The sequence below is a fragment of the Sander vitreus genome, chromosome 1 (assembly GCF_031162955.1).
Source record: "Sander vitreus isolate 19-12246 chromosome 1, sanVit1, whole genome shotgun sequence".
NCBI classification, from domain to species: Eukaryota; Metazoa; Chordata; class Actinopteri; order Perciformes; family Percidae; genus Sander; species Sander vitreus.
The window spans coordinates 28,708,989-28,736,517 of record NC_135855.1 but is presented as its reverse complement, the minus strand read 5'-3'; the positions used below and the strand labels follow the sequence as shown (position 1 = coordinate 28,736,517).

General features: G+C 40.9%; 1 protein-coding gene across 1 annotated transcript in view; it reads right to left on the bottom strand.

The window, feature by feature from the left end:
• spata17 (spermatogenesis associated 17) overlaps positions 1-25,410 on the bottom strand; it is a 32,648-nt gene extending 7,238 nt beyond the window's left edge. Inside the window, exons 1-7 of the mRNA XM_078257886.1 lie at positions 25,343-25,410; positions 24,681-24,770; positions 23,420-23,501; positions 21,887-21,937; positions 18,848-18,951; positions 8,270-8,393; positions 639-878 (exon numbers count right to left, since the gene is read on the bottom strand). Coding sequence (XP_078114012.1) covers positions 639-878; positions 8,270-8,393; positions 18,848-18,951; positions 21,887-21,937; positions 23,420-23,501; positions 24,681-24,770; positions 25,343-25,410 — 759 coding nt within the window. The remainder of the gene's footprint in view (positions 1-638; positions 879-8,269; positions 8,394-18,847; positions 18,952-21,886; positions 21,938-23,419; positions 23,502-24,680; positions 24,771-25,342) is intronic.
• Positions 25,411-27,529: the final 2,119 nt, after the last annotated feature.

Here is a 27,529-nt window from a genome sequence, read left to right as displayed (position 1 = left end):
CATGGCTTTATATCGCTTGATAACCTGACAGTATGCTGTGTTCTTGTGAGTTTTTTCAAAAATGACTGTGTTCAAAAGTTAGTATACAGCTTTAATATGGTAGCATGAAGGTCCCTAAAGATATAAAAATATATCCTTGTATGCCTGACACAGCATATATTCATACTGGTTGGACAAGCCACATTGAATGGATGAGGAAAACAAATGAGAGCTGCACATGGGACTCACTGGTACACAGAACATTTGATAGTAACACGTAGCCACAGTCACACAGTAGTACTCACTGAAATACAGACACTAAACGGCTCTGTGCAGTAGCCCCCAAGAGAGCTGTCTGCCATGTTTTAATGATGTCATTCTTCTTTAAAAGGAGTTTTAAAGGATCTCTGCTTTCATCAAGAGCCATATCCAATGGGACAAGAAGGTGATATTGGGGGTCTTTAATAATTAGGATGACACTTTGTATAATTATTACTCTCTTTCTCCTCTTGTGCATGCTCTATTGCTTTTCTTTTTTCTCAGTCTTCCCCCTTATAGCTCTTAAAGTGTCTCTTTTATATTCTCTTTTATATTGTTGCGCTCTGTTTCTCTGCCTCCACCTGTTCCTGTCTGTCATGATCCTAGCTATACCATCTCACCTGCTGTTTCTTGCTGGAAATGGGGGGTAGTATGGGCTTGGAGGAGCAGGTTCCAGTGGTTTTAATCCATGGGGATCCAAGAGTCCCAGGGAAACTGGGGTCTGTTGGGCCAAGCATACCCATGAGACAAGCCCTGCCCCTGGGGTCCAGCCTGGCGGGGGCCTGGTACTTGACCTGCCTCAGCAGTAGTTCCATCTCATGGGGGGCTGGCCTAAATGGAGAGTTGAAGACCCCTGGACACTGAAGAAAGAGAGAGAGAGAGAGAGAGAGAGAGAGAGAGAGAGAGAGAGAGATTAACCCTATATCATGAAGAAAGTGAGAGATTGAGAGACACAGAGTATCAGTATGAGCATTAGCTGTATTTCTGACTGGCTAAGAGGATATTAGTCTTACTCAATGCTCTTTTTTTCTTTGTGCTATACTGCCCAGACACTATAATTTATTACAATCCATTTGGAGTTTGGGAAAATTTAAAAGCTGTTTGTTTATCAAGGGGACCATCAAATAATACAACAGCCACCTCCTGGGACAACTTAAAATGAAACCAACAACTGTTAGTAATTTAAACTATTAAGGGCAATATTCTGAGGTAATTTGAAACATAAGTTTTGTTAACTTTTTCATACTGTTTTTCATCAAAGTTTTGCCTTTTATTGCCCTTCATATTATCCATATTAACCTAAACTTTGTGAAATTCATCATTCTGTGTCCCTGCTGACAACAGTTGTTGATCTTCACTGCCTCAAATTCATACACTATTGGCTCTTGGCCAACCAAATGCTTTTGCCAGGTTAAATATTTGGCTGGAGCAGTTAAGTGTGTGCATTTCACACAGATAGATAGATAACAACGAATTACTACAGGGACAACCAAGCTGCATCTGTGACAAATGTGGCATTGTACAATACTTGAATCTAGTTGTTCACTAGAACACACACACAAATACACACATGTACACACATACAAAACTTTGCCTCCCCTGTTCTGAAGTGGGGTAGAGGTTTGCCACAGACAGCCTCAGTAATAATTATTCAAATCACAGTGATCCTTTTGCCTGTGTGTTAATTACCAGACCAAAGCTTTGAGTTGGAGGACTCTGTATCTACTCTATATGCTAATAACACAGCTTGCTATTTAGGCCACTCTAAAAGACTGGGACAATGGAGAGAGAGCAGAAAGGGCATACGTTGGAAATTGCTCCAACTATATAGACCCAAACCTCACTCTTTTTAAAATAATATATTAACAGACTAGTTAATTAGTAAATGTTTCATTAGTACATGATGAGTACTTTTGATCGTAAATGTCAAGTATTTCAGAATGAGTAGAGAGAAATTAATTTAACTCCACTGACCCTAATTTCTTTAACCATTGGTTGTAGACACAACTAGACAACAGCAGATTTTTAACTGATGGGTCTCTGTATTGGTGCAGTTTTTTGTGCCAGCACAAAGCTGAGAGTTGAGCTAATGCATTATTTACGTTTAGCCAAAAGGGGTGGACCACCTCTTACAGTTTTCATGATTCTAGCAAGCGGAGGCACACATGCATCAAAATACAACTTTAATGTGATTAAGCCAGAGTCACAACTGGTTGAAATTCATGGGTGTTTCTTTCCAATGATGCCATCAACAGCTGCTTGCCAAATGTACAGGGTATTTCCGTTTCAGGTGGTAAAAGAGAAGAACCTTAGGCATTATATACAGTACCAGCTATAGAAGTTCTCAGTTTATGTAATCATGTAGAGCATGGTTCAATGCTGTTCAATATTTACAGTCACAGCATCATTGTGCACGTATACCCAAATGGCTAATGCATTGCAACTTTTTAAATCACTACAGTAAATAAAATAAATATTGGCAAGAGACAGTTAGACAATTAATATATAATCAAAAACAAGTACATTGTTACAATTAATTGTATTTGCCTTCTTGTAATCTAAAATAACGTTTAACTCAGTGTTTACTCTAGCATAAATTCTACTTGACAAATGGCACATTGTATGTCCTTGAATATTTTGAGTGCTGTATATTTGTGCCTTGCCACTCTGTGCCTCCAGAAAAGCAATACTGAAGCTAGCACCAACTCCACGTGCTGATACTGTATTCCTCATACGAATGTATTACTGCACTACTACAGCAGGACTGCACTTGTTCCTTTGCATTCACACTCTCTTTTAAGAGCTTCTTATAAAAGGTCCTGACCCTTATAATATAACATACTAATATTACAATGACAAAATGGCAAACAACAAAACATTTGACTACAATTAAGTATATCAGAAAGTGTTGACGGAATACAATGTACCCTCAAAGTTGTTCATACAATAAACCATTCAGCAACATCTTAAGAAGTGGCACTCAAAATGCTCTTCATCAGGATTTACTGTGTATTTCATGACATTTCTTAAGTGTTCAGTATCAGTCTATAAAATGCATTAGGGATGAGTTTACACACCTTACTCAAACAGGAAGGGACAGACGGCTGGGGACACACAAACACACACACACAGACACACACACACACACACACACACAAAGACACACAAACACAAACGTAATTCTCGCCACTCCTAAAGACACACACAAATACACACATGCAAGCCCAAAAGTACCAACCTAGCTACGAGAAGAGCAATGATGTTGACCCCAGGAACACACCATCTCTGTCTCTGTCATGGGGACTTGGGGCCTTTTGGTAAGCTGTGTGTGTGAGTATGTGTGTGTATGTGTGTGTTTGTGTGTGTGGGCTGGGGTCCGAGAAGTGAGGAAGGATGAACTGTGTGGGAGAGCCATCTATTCACTGCTGACAAGGTCAGAGCTACGAAGGGAAAGAGTCCCCTGCCATATGCAGAGAAAGAGAGCGAGAGATATATAGAGAGAAAGAGATGGACAGAGGGCGGGACAGAGCATGCAAACTTTTCTTCTTCCTTTTCTTTACTTCGAAGACAGTGGTGAAGGCCCTATTGAAACTGAAGGAATTATTATTACGCTTTATTATTACGCGCAATGAATCGCCTTTTTGAGGGGCTTAACATACTCATAAACTCACCAAAAATGGCGGTCGCATCAGGCCTGGTGAAAAGTTTTATATTTTAATGGTTTCATAAATAGTCATTTAAAAATGGCTCGCTAGCGCCCCCTACAAACATTAAAACATTGTGCCCCTGCAGTACGTTTCACGTAGACTTACGAAATCTGGTACACATATATATCAAAAACAAAAAACCTCATTGGAACCATACCCTTAACCCAACAGAAAGTCCGCCATTTTGAATTGAAAGTTCGAAATTAGTGCGTTTTTGAGAGATGATTGAGATTTGAGTCTGATCGACTTTAAATGTGGTCTGTGCCACTTTAAGACCTTAAAGATGAAAAGTTATTAAAAGAAACTTTTCGTCATGGGGCCTATGCGTGGCGGAGCGGCCATTTTGTGCATTTTGCCATTGAAACAGGAAGTGGGTGTAACTTGAGTGTTCATTGTCCAATTGACTCGAAACTTTTCAGGATTCATAAGAGTCCAACCCTAAGGACATCTACAGGCCGATATTGATATAGGATAGGATATAGGAAGTAGGCCTAAAAGTCAAGGTGCTATACTTTAACGAACTCCTCCTAGAGATTTCATCCAATCGACTTCAAATTTGTTCTGTGCCATCTCAAGACCTTTAAGATGAAAATTTCTTAAAAGCTTGAGTTTTCGTCCAACGGTGTGGACGTGGCGTGGCGGCCATTTTAAGCATTTATCGATGAACGAAGAAGTTGTTGTTCGTTGTCCAATTTGGCAATTTTAACAAGGGTCCAGGCCTGAGAACATCTATAAGCTAAAATTTACTTTTGGTAGCGCCCTCTGCTGGCAACAGGAAATGAGCCTTATATGACAAACATCATCTGATTTACACGAAACTTATAAATGTGTGGTCCACATGTGATACTGACCCGCCCCCTATACTTTAAACACGCCCATGTACTCAGACCACGCCCCATTTTATTACTTTTAAACCATTTAAGGTAGAGTCTTGTGTGAGGTATCATTGAAATCAGCAGAGTTCCTTTTTGATTGGTGATGGTTTGACCCTCCCCCTATTAGCTTTATAACTAATGACCCATTTGATGTAGACTATTGTGTGAGGTATCATTGAACTCAGTAGAGAGTTCCCTTTTCATTGGTGACTGGTTGCTCCACCCTCTCTACTTTGTAAAACATTTGCAATACACCATTTCCAACGCCGCACGCTCCACCGTGTGTGCTGTGTCCGACCGTTGCACAAATGCAGGGTCACGTGGAGCGGCGTCCGCCAGTAACCCTGACGCGCACAGAGGAGAGAGGGCCAACGCTGCTTGCAGCTTTAATTATATATAAAATGATTGATAAAAGCAATGAACACATGGGTATACAGCCAATCCAAAGTATTTGGAGAGTAAACCATAATCTGACAATATGCAAACTCTACTGCACTCCAGCTTACACAAACTTCATAATAAAATGTTTGTAAGTTGTATTAGTATTAGTTGTGTGTTAGCGTTTTAGGTCAATATGTGATACCTGCAGGAAATAGGTAGTAAGCCAGGTGATGACGATGCCGGTCGCACATGCATGAAGGAGAGAGAGATAGTGGCAGAGAGATAGTGAGAGAGAGAAGTAGTGGTGCTGAATCAACAGTGACCAGTGTGCTTTGTCTTCATTATGATCCCAGTGGGGAGTTACAGAGAAGCGTGGATGCCACACACACACACACACACACACACACACACACACACACACACACACACACACACACACACACATACCCACCTGTGCCAGGGTAAGCACTAAAATACTCCACTCAGCACATCAGAAGAGCCATGAGGACACATACTTACTCACACACACATCAACGCCACACAGCCCGTCTGTGTTAACGGAAGAAGTAAAGAAGGAGACTATTCCTTTTTTCTCTCTGCAGTCTGTTTCTGAAAGAGCTCCCTATCTGTAACTTCTATCCCATTGACTATGTGAGTCCCTGGATGTTTAGCTGTGCATGTGCATACATGGGTATGGCTATGTGTGTGCTTCTTAGAACAAAGTTTCTAGTGAGTCGCTGATGTTGCCTGTATATTCTCTTTGACATATATTTCAGACAGACACAATAACACCCAGATAACCACACATTTGCTTTAAGTGTAAATAGGTTAACAGTGTGTTCTCTGATTTGGCTTCACATTCATGCCTATTATAATAACTATATAAGTCTAACCATTAACTACTACTAAGTCAACCATTAATGTGATCTTTTCAAACTTTTCTGTCTCAGAGATACTGTGCATGCATGACTATAGAGTGTAGGTGTTGTATCAACCTTTCATGTGATCAAATTAAAATGATGCAACACTATCCCTTGCTATTTCCCATGTTAAATCTGAAGTTTAAACATAATATATTTTACAAAGTCAGATATATATTCTGGTTGTAAATATTGTATAGAGTTACATTTGGAGACACAGCTCTTTATTTAAAAGCAATGATAAAGGATTAACCTAAGATTAATTAATTTCCTTATAACTGAAAGGCAAGACATGTTGAATTACTACTTTAAAGTGACAAAATGTATATATAATTATGTAGACACAGTTCAAGCAGACGAATGACATAATCTACACCACTGACGGATCATTAGCTGAACCACCTTCACTAACCACTCCTTCGCAAAACAGACCACATTCATTTAACTGCTATCACTACTGCTTTTAATGTAGCACATTTAGCCAGCTTCGCTAAATGGGAAGCGGAAAACATGAAAACAGTAACTGCGCTGTCAAGCAAAGTGTCTTGGTGCTTCTGTACTATTTGCAAGTATTTAAATTATGTACTATGCATACATTTGGCGTAAAAAGGCTAGATCTAATATTAACTTTGGATACATCGGCAAGAATATATGAAATTACTTTACTGTCACTGACAGTTGCCCACCACTTCCACCTGCTGTTAAACGGTGTGCCGGCGGAACTCCGGCGACCAACACATGCCGCTGTAGTGAGCGGCCAGTGCCGCCAGGTGATCGGCTTATACCACAGTAGCATGCCATCAGCCAATTTTCAATCTTGGCGTCACTCTAAAATTTGTCCCTTTCTATGCAAATGAGCCTCATTCAACTTTGAATGATTTTTCACATATATCAGTATTTCATTATAGAATAAGAATAACACATTTCACTTGGACTGTACAAAAGTGTTTGTAACAACAATTAATCCAAAATTTGCTTCAAAATCCTGTTGATTTTATATCTGTGCATATAGTTTAATAATTTACTTGAAAAATAAAAAGTTGAAACAAAAAAAAATAATTCCTGAAATTCCAGGGCTGCAATAATAATTACATAATAACTCATACTGTACAGTACTGGGGGTTCTAGTTCCCCCTCTCTCCTGCATTGGGCCACAAGTTGTCATCATCTTATGGCTTATCTTTTAGCTCAAATCAGCTGTGTATGCAACCATTTTTACTTAATTTTATTGTAACCATTCTACTAAGATTTAGTTTTTATTTCAATATGGTAACTGCAGAAATGCAGAATTTGCATCATTCTGCTTTGAATGTGTTTTTACCCATTTTGAAAACCGTGTGTTAGCATTTGAACAATGTGCTGCAGATATACAGTGTATAGTACGGTGGCCGACAGGGGCAAATGCCCTGAAACTTAAGAAAACACACGCAAATAGACAAAACACAAGCAAATTAAGAAAACAACTTCATTAATTTGACAACACATGCGCAGCATTCAGCAAACACACACAAATGCACACAACACAACCAAATACATGAACGCGCTGCAAATATGAAACGATGCAAAAAGAAAAGCACACAAACCCAGAAAACAAATGCAACAAAAAAAGCAGCATCCAGATTACACAACGGAAGTTCTCCAGACCTCTAGAGGGAGCAGCTAGTGGAACAGCTTGATTTTCGACCCCACGGGGAGAGAGCGCTCTGCCTTTTTATTAGAGTCGGGTATGGCTGCAGCCTGGAGAACTCCATAGACTGTATATTAAATTCATATTATTATTAATAACATAATATATTAATAATATTTATTTATTCAGATTGATAAATCCCACGGTAACTTGGCTGGTTTACTAAACAGGGAGGGACTATAAATCCTGTCTGTTTTTTGTATTTCAAGAGCCAATTGCTCCACAATATGAATACAGATTGATCACTTATTTGGTTGGTAACCGTTGTTGTATAATCACAATATTACACTTGAGGAGGCCTATACTTCAGTAATGTGCCTTTCGGACCTCGAAATTAAACCCTCTCGTTATATGGCTTAAACAAACGTCATTATTAAACGCTGATGCAGTTTTAAATGTTTTATCACCACGAGTTTACAGACGTCTCTGCTGATTGAGTATCACCTGTGACCTGAGCCGAGACACACCCACCAAACAAGAGAAAACATGTTTTCTCTCTCTCTCTCTCTCTATATATATATATATATATATATATATATATATATATATATATATATATATATATATATATATATATATATAATATATATATATATATATAATATAATATAATATATATATATATAATATATATAATATAAATATTAGTCTGAATATGGGTTTGTGCTCCTGTAGACCAACCTGCTTGGTGCTGAGGAGGTGGTGTAACCGGTGTGCTTGGTAGACCTTGGCTGTCTGCTCTTTTACCATCTCCACACAGTCTCTCTCTCTCTTCTGTAGTTCCTCAAGTTCTGCCAGCTCCATCCTACAGGGCACACACACCATTTACAAATATTTCTTGCAATTCAAATTCTAAACTTACATTTAATCAATTTACATGACAGGGCTCGCAGTCAAATAATATGAATATAATACATATACATTGTACAGTACATTAAAAAAAGATGAACAAAGTGTATTCATCATTTTACACTAACATCTTAGATATAATTATGTAGCTCTATAAGTGGTCTTAATCAATGTTAATCATACAGAACCAATAGTTAATCATACTCATACACGTAGGCATGTTTGCTAAATGACAAGAACAGATTGGAATATTGGAATAACAGATTTGATACCTTACCTGTTACATTACTAGGGCTGTCAGCATTAACGCGTTAATCGCGATGTGATTAAGGGCCGGGCATAACGCGTACATTTTTTTTTTTAATCGCATGCCGGCACTTATGAATTTATTTTACACTTCACTCGGCTTCGCGTCGTGCCTAACAGGCTACTATTTTGACCCTTTAATGCACCGTTACTTATCATCAAACTGCCATACTTCCTGGTAACACATCCTGCTGCTGCAGGCATAATGGAGAAAGACAGCAGCAACACAATCTGAATGGCGCTTTTTATTTTCCAAAACTTCCGGACGGCTCGTAGACAAGTCAAAAGCCCTATGCACGTTGTGTAAAGCCGAATTAAAATATCACCGAAGCACGTCAAGCTTGAGCTACCACCTACAAGCTAATTAACCTGACTCTGGTTGATGCTACCCACTAGCATGCTACCCATTCAGGCAAAGCACTATTTTGGAGAGTGCTACTTGCCGACCTGTGGATGAAACCAAATCCCAAAAAATTACTACAGCTCTTGCAAAATGGGTGGCAACTAACTGCAGACCTGTGAGCATCGTAGAGGACTCGGGTCTTAAAGACGCACTACGGTTGGCATGTTCTGACCCGTCTCATTGCCATCGAGGCAATGAGACGGTTACTAAACACTATATTGACTCTGGTAAGGATAGGGATTTTTAGTTAGGTACTTCGAGGAATTGTGCAATAATGACAGATTCACACATTTTTCTTTTGTTTACAGTAAATACTAAACAAATACAAATCTTAAAGTCAAGTTCATAAAGTAACTTTCTTTGCATTCATTTGATTCCCAGTCAAGATACACTGGTAAGAATTGCTTTCCATTGTTAATATGTACTTAAAAACTGTTCTGAAATGCAAGATAATAAAATTTTAATCATGTGATAAATATGTGATTAATCGCGATTAACTATAGAACTTCAGCGATTAATCGCGATTAAAATTAATCGTTTGACAGCCCTATTAACATTACACATTATCTGGAGATTGAGCTGATCTTATCTCTCTTGTGTTGTAAAGCTAACAATTCCCTGAAGTGTCCTTCAGATTAGTAAAAAAACTGCCTAATGATACGAGAGAGACTGGGACAGACATGGAAAGACAAAGAAGCTAGGGGAGAAAAACAGATGAATAAGAAAGCTTGGAAGGAAAACAGCGGAGTGAGAGCACAAGAGGCTATAAGTGGGAGATGATGGATATATTTCATCACCGCAGCCAGGACAGGTCTGTCTGTAACATCTGTTAAGCGAAGCTGGCTAAATGGGATACATTAAAAGCCCATACACAGCAATTTCATTTCGCAATCACACAGCCATATTGTTACAAGGGGGTGATAACTTAGAAAGAGAATTGGAAACAATTACTAAATCACACAAGTATACACACACGGTCACAAAGCTAAGAGTAAAGCCAATCTAATTCCGCTAGAGCAATACCAATAAGAGTTTAGCCATAGCTCATCAACAATCCTTCGTCTTTTTCTATCCCTCCTTTTTCTCTCCTTCTTCTCTATCATTTCTTTCTCTGCATAACTTCTATTTTCAATTACAAGCCTTCACAGAGGAATCAGAATATTCATAGTGTGTCTGTAATGTGAGGTTAACACATTCTGCGGCTACTGACATTTAAAAAGAAATCACAACACCGTTCCCGTTGCCTTTGCATTCTCAGTCCTTCCTCAGCACCAGATTAAATTACAAAATAAATGAAATATGCAGAGCACTCTGTGTGTGTGTGTGTGTGTGTGTGTGTGTGTGTGTGTGTGTGTGTGTGTGTGTGTGTGTGTGTGTGTGTGTGTGTGTGAGAATATAGAGGTTGCATGGCCTCTATTTGTCCACCTGGCTAACAGGGATATTACTTATTAATGTAAAATATAAAGTTTTGGTTTATTGTTGGACAGTCTGGTTGCATAGTGCATGTTTATGTTTACAGTATATGTGTGTATTTTTGTTCGTTCATAAATTAATACCACCTTAAAAACAGGCCGGCAATGTTTTTGGGGGTCAGGACCTGTTCTCATATGTCTGCTTGTGTCTGAGCTGAGTGTGTGTGTGTGTGTGTGTGTGTGTGTGTGTGTGTGTGTGTGTGTGTGTGTGTGTGTGTGTGTGTGTGTGTGTGTGTGTGTGTGTCAGGGGCTGAATGGGTGACCTTTGCTTTCCTGCCCCCAGTCCCAGTGTTATTAATTGCTGTGTAGTGGACAAAAGCCAAACAGATTTGTAACGGCTGAAGGCACCTCGATCTGTGTCGACCCAACAAGCCGCCACAACATACAACCCTCATTAGCCTTGTTCGGCACGCAGCACATGCCCTGAGTGTGTGTGTGTGTATTTGACTGAGTGAAAGTGAAGAAAGAAAGAAAGAAAGGACTATATTGCGTTTAATGCAGATAAAGTCATAATTGTATCTCTCTTGAGTGAGATGGTTGAAAAGCAAAACATAAATGTACTAGGGCTGTCAATCGATTAAAATATTAACTTAATTCACATTGACAGTACATGCAAATAACTATAGTCTTGTCGAGAGAACCATCTGGAAGGGATTTGACAATGAACTTGCCATTATTGTATTTCAACGACAATCAATGCTATTTTACCACTTAACAGGTTTTTGCGTTTTAAGTTTATCTGAAGCTAATATGAGGCTTGAGCATTCTAAGTTAGACAAATCAATTGGGTATCTTCCAAAGTTAGTCTTTTTGTATAAAGCACCCTCTTTGTGTTTCTCTGGACAGTGTGTCCTTATCGAGCTGCAGTGGAGATAGTCACAAAAAGAGCGAGTTTTTACATTATATTACATTATTGCAAGGAAGGAGGACTGCAGATTTTGTCCCCCATCCCTTCCATTGAAAGCACTTTAGTAAGTGGTCTCTTCATGGCCAGTATGAAAGGAGGAGTGATTATAGCAAGCAACACCTGTTTCACTGTACATATGGGCACATGATTATTGTTTTAAGATAATCTTGAAAAATTGTAAACCTATCCTTTAATGCGCTCTGGTTACTGGAAAATATTTTTATAGTTGATAAGAGATAAGAGTATTTCTAGAATGTGCTAAAATTGCATTATCATGTCAGTACATTACATTATATGGTACTTATACAGTTTCATTGTTGTGCTATTAATTGTTATTTTATATATAGATTACAGTTAGTTATTTTGCAAATAATACAAAATAACAATGAATATTGGGCAATTATAGTGTCCTTGCATGCCATGTAATGCAGTACGAGCACTCTGACTACAGATTACTTTGATAGCTGCTGAACTGTTGGACAAGCTAATCAAGCATACTAAACTACTTTCAAATAACTGAAACTCTGACATTTTCACCCTGGACTGTTAACTTATTTAAAATGGTTAATATAGTACAACTAAATTCTTCACGTCTTACTCAATTATTTACTACCTGGTTCACAACGGTGTGTAAAGGGCTGATGGCATATCAGAAAGTGAGGCATTGTGGGATAGCAGGCCATACCTGCGGTCGCACAGGCCAGCACCAGAGCAGCTAATTGGCCAGGTTCTAAATATTTAATGGAGGCTTGACCTGATTGGCTGTTTTAATTGCTCCAATTAAATGATTCAATAGTTGGCAATGAGGGGGTAGCCAGCCAGTCAATTTAGACAGTGACCGGCTCAATGTATTGAGTCTTCAACACCCTCATAGCACAGCGTTTCCATTTAAGTGACTGACTGATTGATTGATTAACTAATTCACTGAAGTAGTATAACCGATGTATGATTTCAGCGTTTAAATGATCTCTAATATTCAAAAAAAAAAAAAAAAAAAACATTTACAATTTCATACATTATACTTTTCTCCATTGTTTTACTCTCCAAAGTAATTTCCTAAAGAGGCAGGAAGAGCACAGCACCCAGATTATACTTCAACACACACACACACACACACACACACACACACACACACACACACACACACACACACACACAAATCCAATCAGACTGAAGGAATGAACTTGTCTCCACCCGAACTGGATCAGAAAGAAAGAGCAGCAAAAGAAAGACTGACGCATAGAAGCAGAGAGTGATCGCAGGGCTGGCGTGCAGGCAGGCTCGCACTCTCTCCACCATAGCAGCTCTCCTTTCATGAATGTCCTTGAGAGGGACACAAGAGAGGGAGGAATGAAGAAGGCTAGAGTAAAGAGAGACAGGAAAAAGTAGAGAGAGGAAGCGAGACAGCATCACACCAGAAGAGAAGAATAAAAAAAATGTAAATAAAAAAAAATAAAAAAAACACCAGTGCTGCACAGCCTAGCAACACCAAGTCCATAAATTCTCCCTTGTTCTCTTTAGGATAAGTTAAAAGATTTTGCCATGTCGCTACGACATCACAGGAAGAATTATTTATCTGATTATGGCAGTAATAATTACCCAGCTGTTTATTGCAGATAGAGGAATAATTCATGCAGTCAACAGGCCGTGTTGGTGGCAACAGCGATGACACCAGCACATTTAGTAAATATGCAAAGCGGGTTTGCTCCGCTTTCCTAATTGCCCCCATCGTCCCATTGCATGCCCTTATTAAAGCCCAGGAACTTTAAGTGTCTCCCTGACAAAGTGATAAATTGTTGGGGTATCAAGGAAAACTGTGGCAGAGTGGGAACCGCGCTGGGGTCCTGACTTCATTAGGCTATGCAGAAGGAGAGGAAGGATGAATGAGGATGGACACTAAAGCACAGCGTACCGATGGCAGAGAAAGGGAGAGAACAATATAGAGCAAAATAGATTGAGGAAGAGAAGGAGAAAGAGAGAGGCAAAGATTGAGGGAGGGAGGCGGAGTGAGAGCAGGGGATAGAAGACGGTAGTGTAAAAAGCGTGTATTAGCTGGATGCTGTACCTAATGAAATGACACAGATGGTTTTGTGCGGGAGAGATCTGTCATGAGAGAGAAAGAGGGGCTAAAACAGAGTCAGAAAGAAGAGAGAGAGGTTCGGCAGTCTATGTATTACTCCTATATCATTACCATGCGCAGCCGATCAGCCTGCACTAAATGGGGACCATTAGTCCAACTTTGAATAATTTATGCAGCGGGTTGGACAGACAGACAGACTTACAAGAGGGAGGGAGTATGCTGGTGGATTAAAAAACAGACCTTTGCGGGGTGAGTGATCAGGCAGCGTGCAATCCAAGGGCTCAGTGGCTAACACAGAAAGGATATTTTAAATAAATGCTGGCATGGCGTTAATTGATCGTGAACCCGGCAGCACAAAATAAACATGTGATTAACTGGAGAGAAAATGACCTCAACACCCCAAACCACTGTGGAGGAAGGGCTGTGTGTGTGTGTGTGTGTGTGTGTGTGTGTGTGTGTGTGTGTGTGTGTGTGTGTGTGTGTGTGTGTGTGTGTGTGTGTGTGTGTGTGTGTATGAGAAGACTGGGAATGTCACACAGTTGATAATGAAACAGTCAGACCAAACCAAAAGTAAAATGACATCACATCTCGTGCTCTTTGAATTTTTTTTTTTTTTACAATTCTTTACTACCACATTTCTCTGATCTAGTCCAACTCAATCTCTAAATACATACTCTTTGTATTTGATTGTTTTTAAAATATACCATGTAAGGATTGGAAAAATGTGTATGACAGCAAGCAATATTTAAAAGACATTGTTTTTCTAGGCAGGGTCTAAAAATTGCAAAATAAAAATTGTACTGTTATGAACTGTAATATGCAAACTTATCTGATCCAGAATACTTGCTTAGTTTACCAGTTTTCATATTACAAGTTATAACAAGCTGTGTAATCTTTGGTCTTTACACGTTACAAATATATTTTCTCTATGATTTCTGTAAATGCTCAGTTTAAGTATATAGTGGCTATGACTGTTTCCTGCAAGACATAGTGAAAAAGATAAACTAGTATAAGCATAGTTTTACCAGTTCTCCATCTTTCATCATTAGTATAGTGTCAAAACACCTGACAAAGTTGTCTGTGTTTGTGTGTGTTTCTCTTAGTGTGATATAATACTAAAGTGGCAAAACTCTTAATGGACCTTAACAGCCTTGTTCCCCTTACCTCTAAAAAGGGGCAGGGAGTGTGGGGGAAAGGTGGAATGCTGGTGGGGACGTGAGGGGGAAAGTCAGTGATCCAAAGAGCACTTTAACAAATTTACATTTAATTTTAGCAGAAGCCTAAAGATATTTTCCGGTAAAATATATTAGCAACATTAAAAATGTGACTATTAGCTAAACGTGATGGTTTTTTTTGTCAAAAATAAAAGATGGCGTATCTCTAGCAGTAAGCCCTAGAGCACAGGATGTTTTATTAATGCACGAGCTGCGGTTCAAGTCAGAGGCTAATTTTTAATTTCTTCACATCGTTCACTTCTCTCTCTCTTAGCCTCGAGCGCTCTAGAGGACTTCTCTCTCTCTCTCTCTCTCTTCTTCCCTCTGTATCTCTTAGTCTCTCTGTCTCTTTCATCCCTTCACTTTTCCTTTCCTCTCCCCCTGTCCCTGTTCTCTTTCTCTGAGGTAACAACCGCGCAAGTACAGATCTTACGAAAAACCTCTCTCGCTCTTGCTTTCACACACACACACACACACACACACACACACACACACACACACACATATGTATACACACAGCCAGCCAGCCAGCCAGCCAGCCACCCCCTCTAGCTACTCCACACAGCATTCGGGGATGGGAGGAAAACGTGCTCTGGTATAATGGCATTTCTTTAAAGGAGAATTCCAGTCGATTTCAACACATACAGTCATGTGAAAAAATACACAGACACCCATGCTAAAGTTGACTAAGAGGAATAAAAAAATCATCTTTTGCAAATTGATCTTAATGCCTTAATTAAAAAAATGAGGAAAAATCCAATCTGTTGGGACTTGGGACACCAATTTTCTTTGTGAATGAATAATGTATTGTAAATAAATAAATGTTCTTCCTTAAAATACAGGGGGCATAAGTAAGTACACCCCTATGTTAAATTCCCATAGACGGAGGCAGATTTTTGTTTTTAAAGGCCAGTTATTTCATGGATCCAGGATACTATGCATCCTGATAAAGTTCCTTTGGCCTTTGGAATTAAAATAGCCCCACATCACATACCCTTCACCATACCTAGAGATTGGCATAATAAAACCATGCCAATCTCTAGGTATGGTGAAGGGTATGTGATGATGTGGGGCTATTTTAATTCCAAAGGCCAAGGGGAACTTTATCAGGATGCATAGTGTCCTGGATCCATGAAATAACTGGCCTTTAAAAATAAAATCTGCCTGCCATCCATCCATCTTCGTCCACTTATCCGGTATCGGGTCGTGGGGGTAGCAGCTCCAGCAGGGGACCCCAAACTTCCCTTTCCCGAGCCACATTAACCAGCTCCAACTGGGGGATCCCGAGGCGTTCCCAGGCCAGGTTGGAGATATAATCCCTTCACCTAGTCCTGGGTCTTCCCTGAGGCCTCCTCCCAGCTGGACGTGCCTGGAACACCTCCCTAGGGAGGCGCCCAGGGGCCATCCTTAACAGATGCCCGAACCACCTCAACTGGCTCCTTTCGACGCGAAGGAGCAGCGGCTCTACTCCGAGCTCCTCACGGATGACTGAGCTTCTGACCTTATCTCTAAGGGAGACGCCAGCCACCCACCTGAGGAAACCCATTTCGGCCGCTTGTACCCTGGATCTTGTTCTTTCGGTCATGACCCAGCCTTCATGACCATAGGTGCGGGTAGGAACGAAAACTGACCGGTAGATTGAGAGCTTTGCCTTCTGGTTCAGCTCTCTTTTCGTCACAACGGTGCGATAAATAGAATGTAATACCGCACCCGCTGCGGCGATTCTCCGACCAATCTCCCGCTCCATTGTCCCATCACTCGCGAACAAGACCCCAAGGTACTTGAACTCCTTCACTTGGGGTAAGGACTCATTCCCTACCTAGAGAAGGCACTCCATCGGTTTCCTGCTGAGAACCATGGCCTCCGATTTAGAGGTGCTGATCCTCATCCCAGCCGCTTCACACTCGGCTGCGAACCGATCCAGTGAGTGCTGAAGGTCACAGGCCGATGATGCCATCAGGACCACATCATCTGCAAAAAGCAGCGATGAGATCCCCAGCCCACCGAACTTCAACCCCTCTCCATCCCGACTACGCCTCGATATCCTGTCCATAAATACTACAAACAGGATTGGTGACAAAGCGCAGCCCTGGCGGAGGCCAACTCTCACCTGAAACGAGTCCGACTTACTGCCGAGAACCCGGACACAGCTCTCGCTTTGGTCGTACAGAGATTGGATGGCCCTGAGAAGGGACCCCCTCACCCCATACTCCCGCAACACCTCCCACAGTATCTCCCGGGGGACCTGGACATACGCCTTCTCCAGATCCACAAAACACATGTAGACCGGTTGGGCATACTCCCAGGCTCCCTCCAGGATCCTTGCGAGAGTGAAGATCTGGTCCGTTGTTCCATGACCAGGACGGAATCCGCATTGTTCCTCTTCAACTGAGGTTCGACTATCGACCGAACCCTCCTTTCCAGCACCTTGGAGTAGCTTTTCCCGGAGAGGCTGAGAAGTGTGATACCCCTGTAATTGGCACACACCCTCTTGTCCCCCTTTTTGAAAAGGGGAACCACCACCCCGGTCTGCCACTCCTTAGGCACCGTCCCAGACTTCCACGCAATGTTGAAGAGGCGTGTCAACCAAGACAACCCCTCCACACCCAGAACTTTAAGCATTTCTGGACGGATCTCATCAATCCCTGGGGCTTTGCCACTGTTGAGTTGTTTAACTACTTCAGCAACTTCCACCAGGGAAATTGACGACAATCCCCCATCATCCTCTAGCTCTGCCTCTACCATAGAGGGCGTATTAGTCGGATTTAGGAGTCAAAGTGCTCCTTCCACCGCCCTATTACCTCCTCAGTTGAGGTCAACAGCGTCCCATCCTTACTGTACACAGCTTGGACGGTTCCCCGCTTCCCCCTCCTGAGGTGGTGAACGGTTTTCCAGAAGCACCTTGGTGCCGACCGAAAGTCCTTCTCCATGTCTTCTCCGAACTTCTCCCACACCCGTTGCTTTGCCTCTTTCACGGCAGAGGCTGCAGCCCTTCGGGCCCTTCGGTACCTTGCAACTGCCTCCGGAGTCCTCTGGGATACGATTCCCGGAAAGACTCCTTCAGTCAGACAGCTTCGGTGACCACCGGTGTCCACCACGGTGTTTGTGGGTTACCGCCCCTTGAGGCACCTAAGACCGCAGCTTCAGCAATGGAAACTTTGAACATTGTCCACTCGGGTTCAATGCCCCCAGCCTCCACAGGGATGCACGAAAAGCTCCGCTGGAGGTGTGAGTTGAAAGTCTGTCAGACAGGGGCCTCCTTCAGACGTTCCCAATTTACCCGCACTACCCGTTTGGGCTTACCAGGTCTGTCCAGAGTCTTCCCCCACCCCCTGACCCAACTCACCACCAGATGGTGATCGGTTGACAGCTTTGCCCCTCTCTTCACCCGAGTGTCCAAAACATACGGCCTCAGATCAGATGAAACGATTATAAAATCGATCATTGACCTTTGGCCTAGGGTGCTCTGGTTCCTTCCGAGTGAACACAGTGAATATGGCTGCAGTAGATGTGAAAGAAATGCAATGATAAGTAGACTACTTCAACTCTGTGTCTCCATGGAAAGACGGGAGTTCTAACAGCTGTATGATAAGACAGTGCTGCCTCAAGTGCTCTCATCCTGCCAAGACCATAGAGAAAGTAAACACATAACACATTTTGACTGTGCTGAGATATTTGGGAGCCTGCAATATCTTTGTTTACCTCGAAGGTTCAGCTAAACTTAGTTTAAATACACCTTCAGGAAGACAGGACCTTCAGACAGTTGGGACGGCACGACACGATAACACATCATGGTTAAACTGTCCTGCCTTCTCAATTGAGTGTTCATTACATGCTTTGTAATTCATCAAGGTCTCCCAAATCTTCTTCACGTATGTGAAATGAGTTGTTACATTTTTTTTTATTTCTAAATTTAAAATGTTTACATTTTTAAATTTTTCCTTAACATGCAGTATGTGTAGTATTCATTCAATTGCCATGCTATCAAACTGTCTGCTTTCTTGAGCCTCAAGCCCTTTTTTTTTTACCTCACAAGTTCATTTTTCCTGGAAAGTCCTTCCAGATAGCTCTTGCGTGCGTAGTAGTTATGAATATACTTCCTCACAAAGAATCCTCTCCATCTCTTCTGGATCTGTGAAGGATTCAAGAATGACATAAGTTTTCTTCAGATGTTTTTCAACAACATGGGGTATGGAAAATCTAATAGTGTGGCATCTTTGATGCTTAATTATAAAAAATTATGAAAGAAATAATTTGTTTCACATAGCAATTGTTTTAATGACTATTACTGAATAGTGTTGCTCTTAACAGATTCTTTACCTTACTAGGTAAAGAATCATGGCATGTCATGTCATGCCAGGTCTTAATTCTTCAGATTAATTTTGCACTTCCAACAGACATTGTTATGTGTCTTCTCATTGTATATGCTGTCTACTGTAAATACAGTCTTGCCAATGCTTGTTCTCATTGCATAAACTTGCAGAGGACAAATAAAAAACATAAAAAATAATATAGATGTTGGTATTAACATATATGTTAAAAACACTTTTAAACCATGTATAACCATGTATGCAGTTTTTTCCTCTGCAGTGATGGAGGGACAATCAAAGGGAGGCCAGCTGTCACAGCTCCAAACGTTTAACTGTATCAGTCTACATTGATTGTGGAGGCTGCAGATTAGCTAGCACACACACACCCACATACACCAGTGGACCGTTTTAAAGCAAGGGGGCGGATGTCCTTCAGACTAATTAGGAGATTAAAACAATGGCAGGTAAAAGAATAATCACACTATGAGAAGAGGGGAGAGGAGAGAAGAGGCGGAGTGGAGGATGGGGAAAAACAACAAAGAGCAAAATGAGAATTAGCATTGATCTGCCAGTCAATAGATAATTTTAAATAAAGTAATTGCCGCCTCCCGAGTTCTTGCTGACCTTTGTTGACTAGTGAAATCGATGCTGTTGAATCTAATACAAATCCGAGGTGCGGCATGTAAACACGGGTTTCTATTACGGCCTTAATACATTATCCTCTGTTAGCTACCACGCCGTGATAAAGACAACAGGAGGGGAGAGAAAAAATAAAAGAATCCAAATTGATTCAAAGAAAGTGTCACAAGGGGATTCTGAGATGATTGTTTCTCCCTTTGTGTCTCCCTTTTTCTTTTTCCCTTTATTTACACACTGAATACTTATTTGGTAAAAGATGGTCTTTGAGTAGAGATGTCCTTCACTCATTCACTTTAGCAGAATGTAGCTCCCTCTCTCTTTCTCTCTATTCCAGATTCATACATATGAACAAAGACTATTGCTTCATTCTGTCAAAAAGTGTAATGTATCACAAGAGTTTCTAATGGTTAGTTGGTAGTTAAGCGCTCACAGTCCTGCCAGTATTTTCCACGATATAAGCAATCTAAAAAATACTAACATACTTTCTCTTTAACCCTTGTGTTGTCTTCCCATCAACCTTGAAAAAAAAACAACTTTATTTTCGACGTTTTTTACGACTTTTTTTCACAGTTTGTTTTTGCTTTTTCCAACGTTTTAAATTGTAAGAATTTTTCTTCTACACATTTTCAGCGCTTATTTCTACGTCCCATTTTTTCTGATATAAAACAAAAATTAAAAACAGGCCAATGTGACCCGAAGTCAACACAGGGGTTAAGTCTGGCATACACAGCAACAGGTGGCATAATGAATAAGAACAGGTCCAGGTGCTACATATACTTTTACAATACCCTTTTATTATATTGTAGTTATAACAATTTTTAACTTTGTTAAGTATTAACTTACACATTAGCCGTGACATATCTTTAGGACTACACAGTGCAGTGCTCAGGGACCAACTTTACTGCTGAGGCCAAAGCCTTAGTCAAGGATAGTGGCAGGCGTCTTCCTAATACCTTCATGTATCTCTTTTATGGTGGGAGAAAAGTAGGGGAAAAGAGAAAACCCAGACAGACGCACACAATAAAATGGCCCTTGTGGGGTTCAAACCCAGTACCTTCTTGAATTGCTAACCACTGAGCCACTTTGCTGCCCTATTCACATATATTTTTATTTTCCATTAAAATTCCTATTGCTTCCTTTAGGAAACTATGGTTATTTTATATGGGTAATAAAGGCCTATTTTCTCTAACTTCAGAAGCTTCTGCTCTGCTCTACATGGTGAGATCAACCCTAACCTTTCGCCCTGTGACCTAAAACAGCTCGGTCAAACACTACTCCTGGATCTATGTCTCTCCTATTATGTGACATTTATAGAAACGACGGGGTGGTCAGCTTTATTTGTTTGGATTTCTATTAGGTGTAAAACTTAAAGCCTTCAATTTCCAGGCTTTTCCACCAATATGAAAATACTGCAACCATCTCTGTCCAGCTGGACGGCGACACACCCTCTTCAATAAACACTAGTGGGTTTTTTTTGTTGGCCTATAAAACCTTTTAATGGTTTAGGCAGAATGAAACAGTTAGCCAAACGAGTAGGCTATATGGAATTGTAAAAATATAAGGTTTCTGTGCAATATCCTTGTGTAAAAGTGCCAAAGCATCAGTCACAGCCACGGTTTTATGATTTATGAGTTGAACACTAGTGTCTGCTGAGGGAACATTTGGATGGTCATGAGCACTGAGAAAAATAATGAATATTGCTAAAACTGAGATAGAAGCCAGATTTAATAGTGGACAATGAAGTGGACAATGTTGTCAGTGTACATGGACTAATGTCTAATGAGTCGAGACATAATTACGATAAAACATTTTGAAATAGCATAATTTGGATTTTCTTTTCTGTGTATTATACCTGATTCTAAAGCCTAAATGATGTATAAAACTAAAATTGTACAGGAATGTCAACACAATGCTAGATGTTAAAAAGTAAGACAAAAAACTGCATGGAAGTTTTAAAAAAGTTGCTATGATGGATAATGTTTGCAATTAAGAGGTGTGATGACGTGCTTACAGGCTGCTTTTCATGGGCCTCCCATTCGCAGCACACACAAAGAAACAGCGTGTCCCCTCCACCCAGACACTCCATTTGCTAAAACAAGACACTGTGGTGATATTTACCCTGACTGCCATCTCCTCGTAGAAATTCATCTTCATGATAAAATATGCCGCCTGTGAACACAAAGGAAAAGATGGTGTTACATCTTGTCTCCCAGCCCTCTGATCTGTCCACAGCAGGCGTCAAAGATAAAGAGCTCTTTATACATAATACATTGCACAAAGGCAGGCCAGATAGGGCCACTGTAAAGGGGAGGGAGGAGGGAAGGGGGCAGAAAAGGAGAGAGGGAAAGCAAAAGAGACAAGAGGAACAAGACAAGAAGTCGGGGGAATGGAGAGAGAGAGATAGAGAGAGAGAGAGCGAGAGAGAGAGAGAGAGAGAGAGAGCGAGAGAGAGAGGTTAGCAGGACTTTGTATCAAGGGGAGGACGGTGCTCTCTTAATACACCAACGCAGACAAGGGCCAAGAAAATCTATGGTAGTCAAGCAGCGAGCTAATGGAGATGTATGACGGCCAAACGCTCTCCTCTGGATTTCATAATCAATGACAGCACTGCCAGAAGTGACAAACAAAAGGCCAGAGAATATTCAGTGGTGTACTCAATGAGCTGTCGCACACCAAACGTGCAGGCCGACCACTGGGGGCACATTTCAGGAGCAAACTGGAGAGTCGGCCATAAAAGGGACTCATATCTCAACACGTCTTTTTTTAATAATGACAGGGAAGAGAATGAGGAGAGGAAGGGGAAGGATGACAAAGACTTGAAAGGAGGTTGTAAATTCAGCTTGATGTTTTGAGATGAGGCTTTGTGCATGACACATTACACATGATAAGGTCCGCACGAGTGAGAGAGGAAAAAGACAGACAGTGAGTGAGAGAGAGAACAAGAGAGAGAGAGAGAGAGAGAGAGAGAAGAGGAAGGATAGAATCTCTCAAGGCTAATTCAAAATAGTGCGCTGTGGCAATTTTGAGTGATTCAAATTAGTGCTCGTCTGTTTCTAAATGAGACCAAACAGCCTCTTTTTAGCCCATATGTGTGTTGTGACACATCCTTCATCGTTTATTTTAACACTCCTCAACCCCACCCCCACCATCCAACCCCCCCTTTCCATTTCTTGAACGCCTCCCAAACGGCGGCTGGCAGTTATGCTTTAGCAAACAGTCAATTTACAGGCATGATAAATAGCTTGTTGTGATACGTTTACAAAACTCAATCCAGGAGAAAATTATACGTGAGAGCGCTGGGTATTGGATCCGGTATCAACAATCTGTTCAATTAAGAAGCAGTTGGAGGCAATATGCTGAAAATGAGGCCTTGTTTTACTAAAGCACACACATACACACACAAACTCCTCTACTCTTTCCTTCTCTCTATTCCTCTCCACACTTTTTCTATATACATCCCAGGATGCGATATAGATGGAATTCCTTATCATATTGCATCATATTTCCTAAGTGCTAATTTCCCAATGTGTAATGAGTGAATTATATTTCTTAAGGTCAGACGCAGGGACTTAGGAATATAGCAATTGAATTCTAATGCATGCTATCATAACATAATCAATATATCTATAGCCGTTCCCGGTGCTGGCTTACCTTCACCATTTGTCTGAAACGTGCCCTTGCTGTGAAGCCCCGCCATATCCTCTGTATAATGATTGCCTTCTTGTGCAGATGGCTGTAAAAAAAAAAAAAGTCAATTTGAGGAGAGGATTGGACATGTAGTTTATAGTAGTTGAAATGAAGGAAAACACTGAAAAAAGTTCAGATACACATGGAAGAAAATTGTGGATTTCTTAGATTGATCTTTAGATAGTCTATTTTATGCTCAGAAAGAATACAAAAAAACTATACTTAAAAAGATCGAAAATGTAAACCTTCTAGAAATAAGGGAGCTGCAACAAAAAATTACTAAAAGCTACAAAAATGTGCATTCCTGTATATAATACAATTGAATTAAATAAATCACAAAATACCCTAAAATCACTGCTGCTTTAATAAACTGTGATCTAGTTGTTGTTTTTTTTCCTGAAAAACAATAAAGAAAAGAGTGCTTTTGTTTTCTGCATACAAATGTTAGGTCGTAAAGGACTTCAATTAAAAGGTCAGGGCAACATTATGCTTACAAACACACACTTTCACACGCTTTCACACACACGCGCACAACATTTCTGCTCCTCCAGGCTTTTCGATCATGTCTGATGAGCCTTTCACCCCCTTTAGTCGGCGGCACACATTTGTATTCATCTTCAAACATACTCTAAATGCAAGTCCACTGCGATTCTCTGCCTCCAATGAGGCCATCAATTTCCAAAAGGCCATTCATATGCCCAGAAAATCAATGCTTATAGCGGGGATAGCACAACCCCGGAGTTGCACTTAGGCAGCTAAAATTGTTGCTAATTATCCACTTAATGCATTGATCAATTAACTAAAGTAATCTGAATTAACCTACTGTCTGGAAGTTTGTCTGCTGACCCTGCAGAATGGTGCTGGGGTCACAGTATAGGAACAAGCACAGACATAGGGACATTCATTTTTCTGTGTATGAAAGGAGCATAGAGTACAAGCGACATTTATTTCTCCAGGCCATTTGCAAAGCTCTAGAAGTGGGATAATTATGAGAGTAATCTACTATCAGGGTTTCCCTTGAAATTAACTCTTAGAGTCCTGCCTGAATGTTTTTCCAACCCCTGAGGGGGTAAAGCAAACCTTAAATTGGTATATAAAATATTAAGGCTTGTATTCTTTTTTGCCTATGGCATATGAAGGAGTAGCCTACCAAAAAGCTCTGGTTTAAAGATTCAAATTGGACTAACACACTCACCACACATACTAGTACACATACACACCATACCTGAGGTAAGCCCGCACCTTGGAGGCTCTGAACCAGCTTTGAATCCGGTTGGCGGCCTGGTATTCCCTCTGTCTGTTCTCCTCAGCTTGGCTAAGGCACACATAGAGACACATAAAAATAACAGTGTGCTGTATGTTAGCTACATTATCCCATATGTATATTAACGCCCATTAATATGCCATACAAACAATAGTAGTACAATATCTGCACTTGCAAGTACATAGCCTTTGCTGTGGGTTCCATGTGTCGTTAGCTGTGCTTCAGAGATTTTAATTGCTTTCGTTATGGCACCACTGACGATGCATACAATTGACAGTATAACGTTATATATTTTTAAACCGTAATTAATTGGCTAACGTTAAAGAATCGTCTTTGCTAAAACACGACAGAGCTATCTGTTGTCTCCGTTTTTTCAACGAGCAACAGCTGTTTGCTGGTTAACAATGACAGCTAGCTAACGCTTTGTACTAACATGACATCCTAGTTAGCAGGGAAAAAAGCATGACGCTAGCGTTTGTTGACATTTTGGGTAACGTTATCTGGCTAGTTAGCAACTAACGTTACGCTAATTGGTGTAATTATTTGGCTTCAACTGCCAAACTTTTAACAACAGCCACAATAGTCTTTCATATATTAATGATACGTACTCATGTGAAAAATACCTGTTTCTGTAGAAGTATTCCTTTTTGAATTCCTCAACTTCACGTTTTATTTTCAGCAGCTCCGCCATGTTTCCTTTGGCGACAGTTTACCCGTTGTCTTGACAACACAGCAGTTTCCCAAGTGGGTGGAGATGTGTTCAACGCTTCTAAAAAGTAGGATTTTAATGAAAAAGCCTCTGCCTTCTGCTGATATAAGTGTCCATATTTGTCTATTATAATTTTAAATCGAGATTTTCTGTGAGGTTAAAGGCATCAACCTTCTTGTTTTTGTTTGATCTTCTTTTAAAAAAATTAATTCATGTTTGCATTTTATTGTGAGACAAAAAATCCCAGAAACGACATTTAAAAAAAGCCTGCTCTGTTGATGCAGATTGTGGATCTGAGTATTGATCTGCAGGCTGCCTTTCTTCCATCCATCCCAACATCCATTTCCTCCCTATCCTGACGTTATCACCCTTCATCATACAGTTATCACTTCATTTCTCCCCACTCTTCCTTCCTTATTTCCTCTCCTTGTCATTCACCCATTCCTCTTCAGCGATTTTCACCTGTAAAAATGATCACCTCAGCAGGGTGTGTGTGCACTTGTGTATCTGTGCGAGAAAAGACATCTGTCTGGCCAATGGTCAGAGGAAAAGATTGTCTGTATTATAAATTACTCCTTAGAGACAGGCAAACGACAAATAGTGAAAGTGAATGAGCATGTGCGTATTTGTCTCCATGCTCTTTCATGTCTGTGTACTGGCATTCCTGCCTCTGTGAGCCAGGCAGTGTGCTTGTTTAAGTATCTTTTCTGTCTCTCTGTCTTTCTCTCAGGCTAATTTGCTGTCTGAGGGCCACCACAGTGGTGAAGAGCAGTAGTCAGACGTCCTAGGTAGAGTTATGGCTGGAGGGGCGAACCCATGGTGGCTCAGCCCATCCATCGAGGGGCGGCAGGAGGGCGGCCACCCTGGTAATTACCGGAGAAATGTTGTTGTGACAAGACGGTATGAACAGCGAATGTGAGTGAGAGAGACAGAGAGATTTTGAGGGAAGTGTTGTTTTTGACAAGACTGTAAGGACAGCTGGAAGCCATTCGTCCTGCCACAACACTGATTAGGTGTCACCAGTAGTGTATCTGCGAGAGAACGACACAAAAAGGCGAGCGAGAGCACTTCATAAAAAGACATGCTGTTTACACACTGTCTAATGACCCACTTCCAGACCCAACCAGACCATCATCCTCTCCCTGTCCCTCTACTCTTGTAATACACTCTTCCATCAAGTACCTCCCCTTTCGTCTCTCTTCCTATGTAGTTGCTCTCTCCCCTTTTCTCCTTTCCTTTTTTTTCTTTCACCATCCTCTGTCTCTTCTCAATCAAAACATTTTTGTTGCTCAGCGAGGCAATGATTCCATATCCAGGATTAGACATGTATGGCCTCTTTCTCCCTCTCTTTCTCTCTCGCTCCATCTCTCCATACGGGGCATGTCATTTAACATGCCTCCAGTCACCTCTCACAGTCAGGAAGCTCATCCAACCAGTCATTCTCCATGCCCATTGTTCCTAAATGAGGGCCATATGCGCTGTGGCCAGCTCTGGTCATAAAGACACAGACGCACATACACAAGCAAATGGGGATACCAGTGTGTCTATGTGATAATGTGTGTGTGTGTGTGTGTGTGTGTGTGTGTGTGTGTGTGTGTGTGTGTGTGTGAGAGAGAGAGAGACTGTCACACATTGCTCTGCACAGCGCGTGTGTATGAATCATTATTGTGTGTGTCAGTATATGAGTAATTATATGTGAGTGTCTGTGTATGTGGGCCTGTCTGTGTGTGTGTCTGCATGTGTGTTTCTACAGACACAGTGGGGTGCAGTGGATGGAATGTGTGTTTCTCGGCAGGACCAGTTCGGCCATTATTATTAAACATCTGTCCGCAGCACATTAATTCCCCCACTCTGACGCATCCCTCTCTGCCCAGGGATCACTTAATTGAAATCCATAATGACTCTTTCTTCTCTTCTCTCCCACACTGAGCAAAGTGAAGCTGGAAAATATATTTTAGACAACAATTGTGGTTTATATCAGCTATTATCAAATCATTCTATCATCTATTGTCATATTGTTTTGAAGCACTTTTAAGGTAACACACAACATCTTGATTTTGTGTAAAATAAAGAAACAATGATGACTGCATTTCCTGAAACA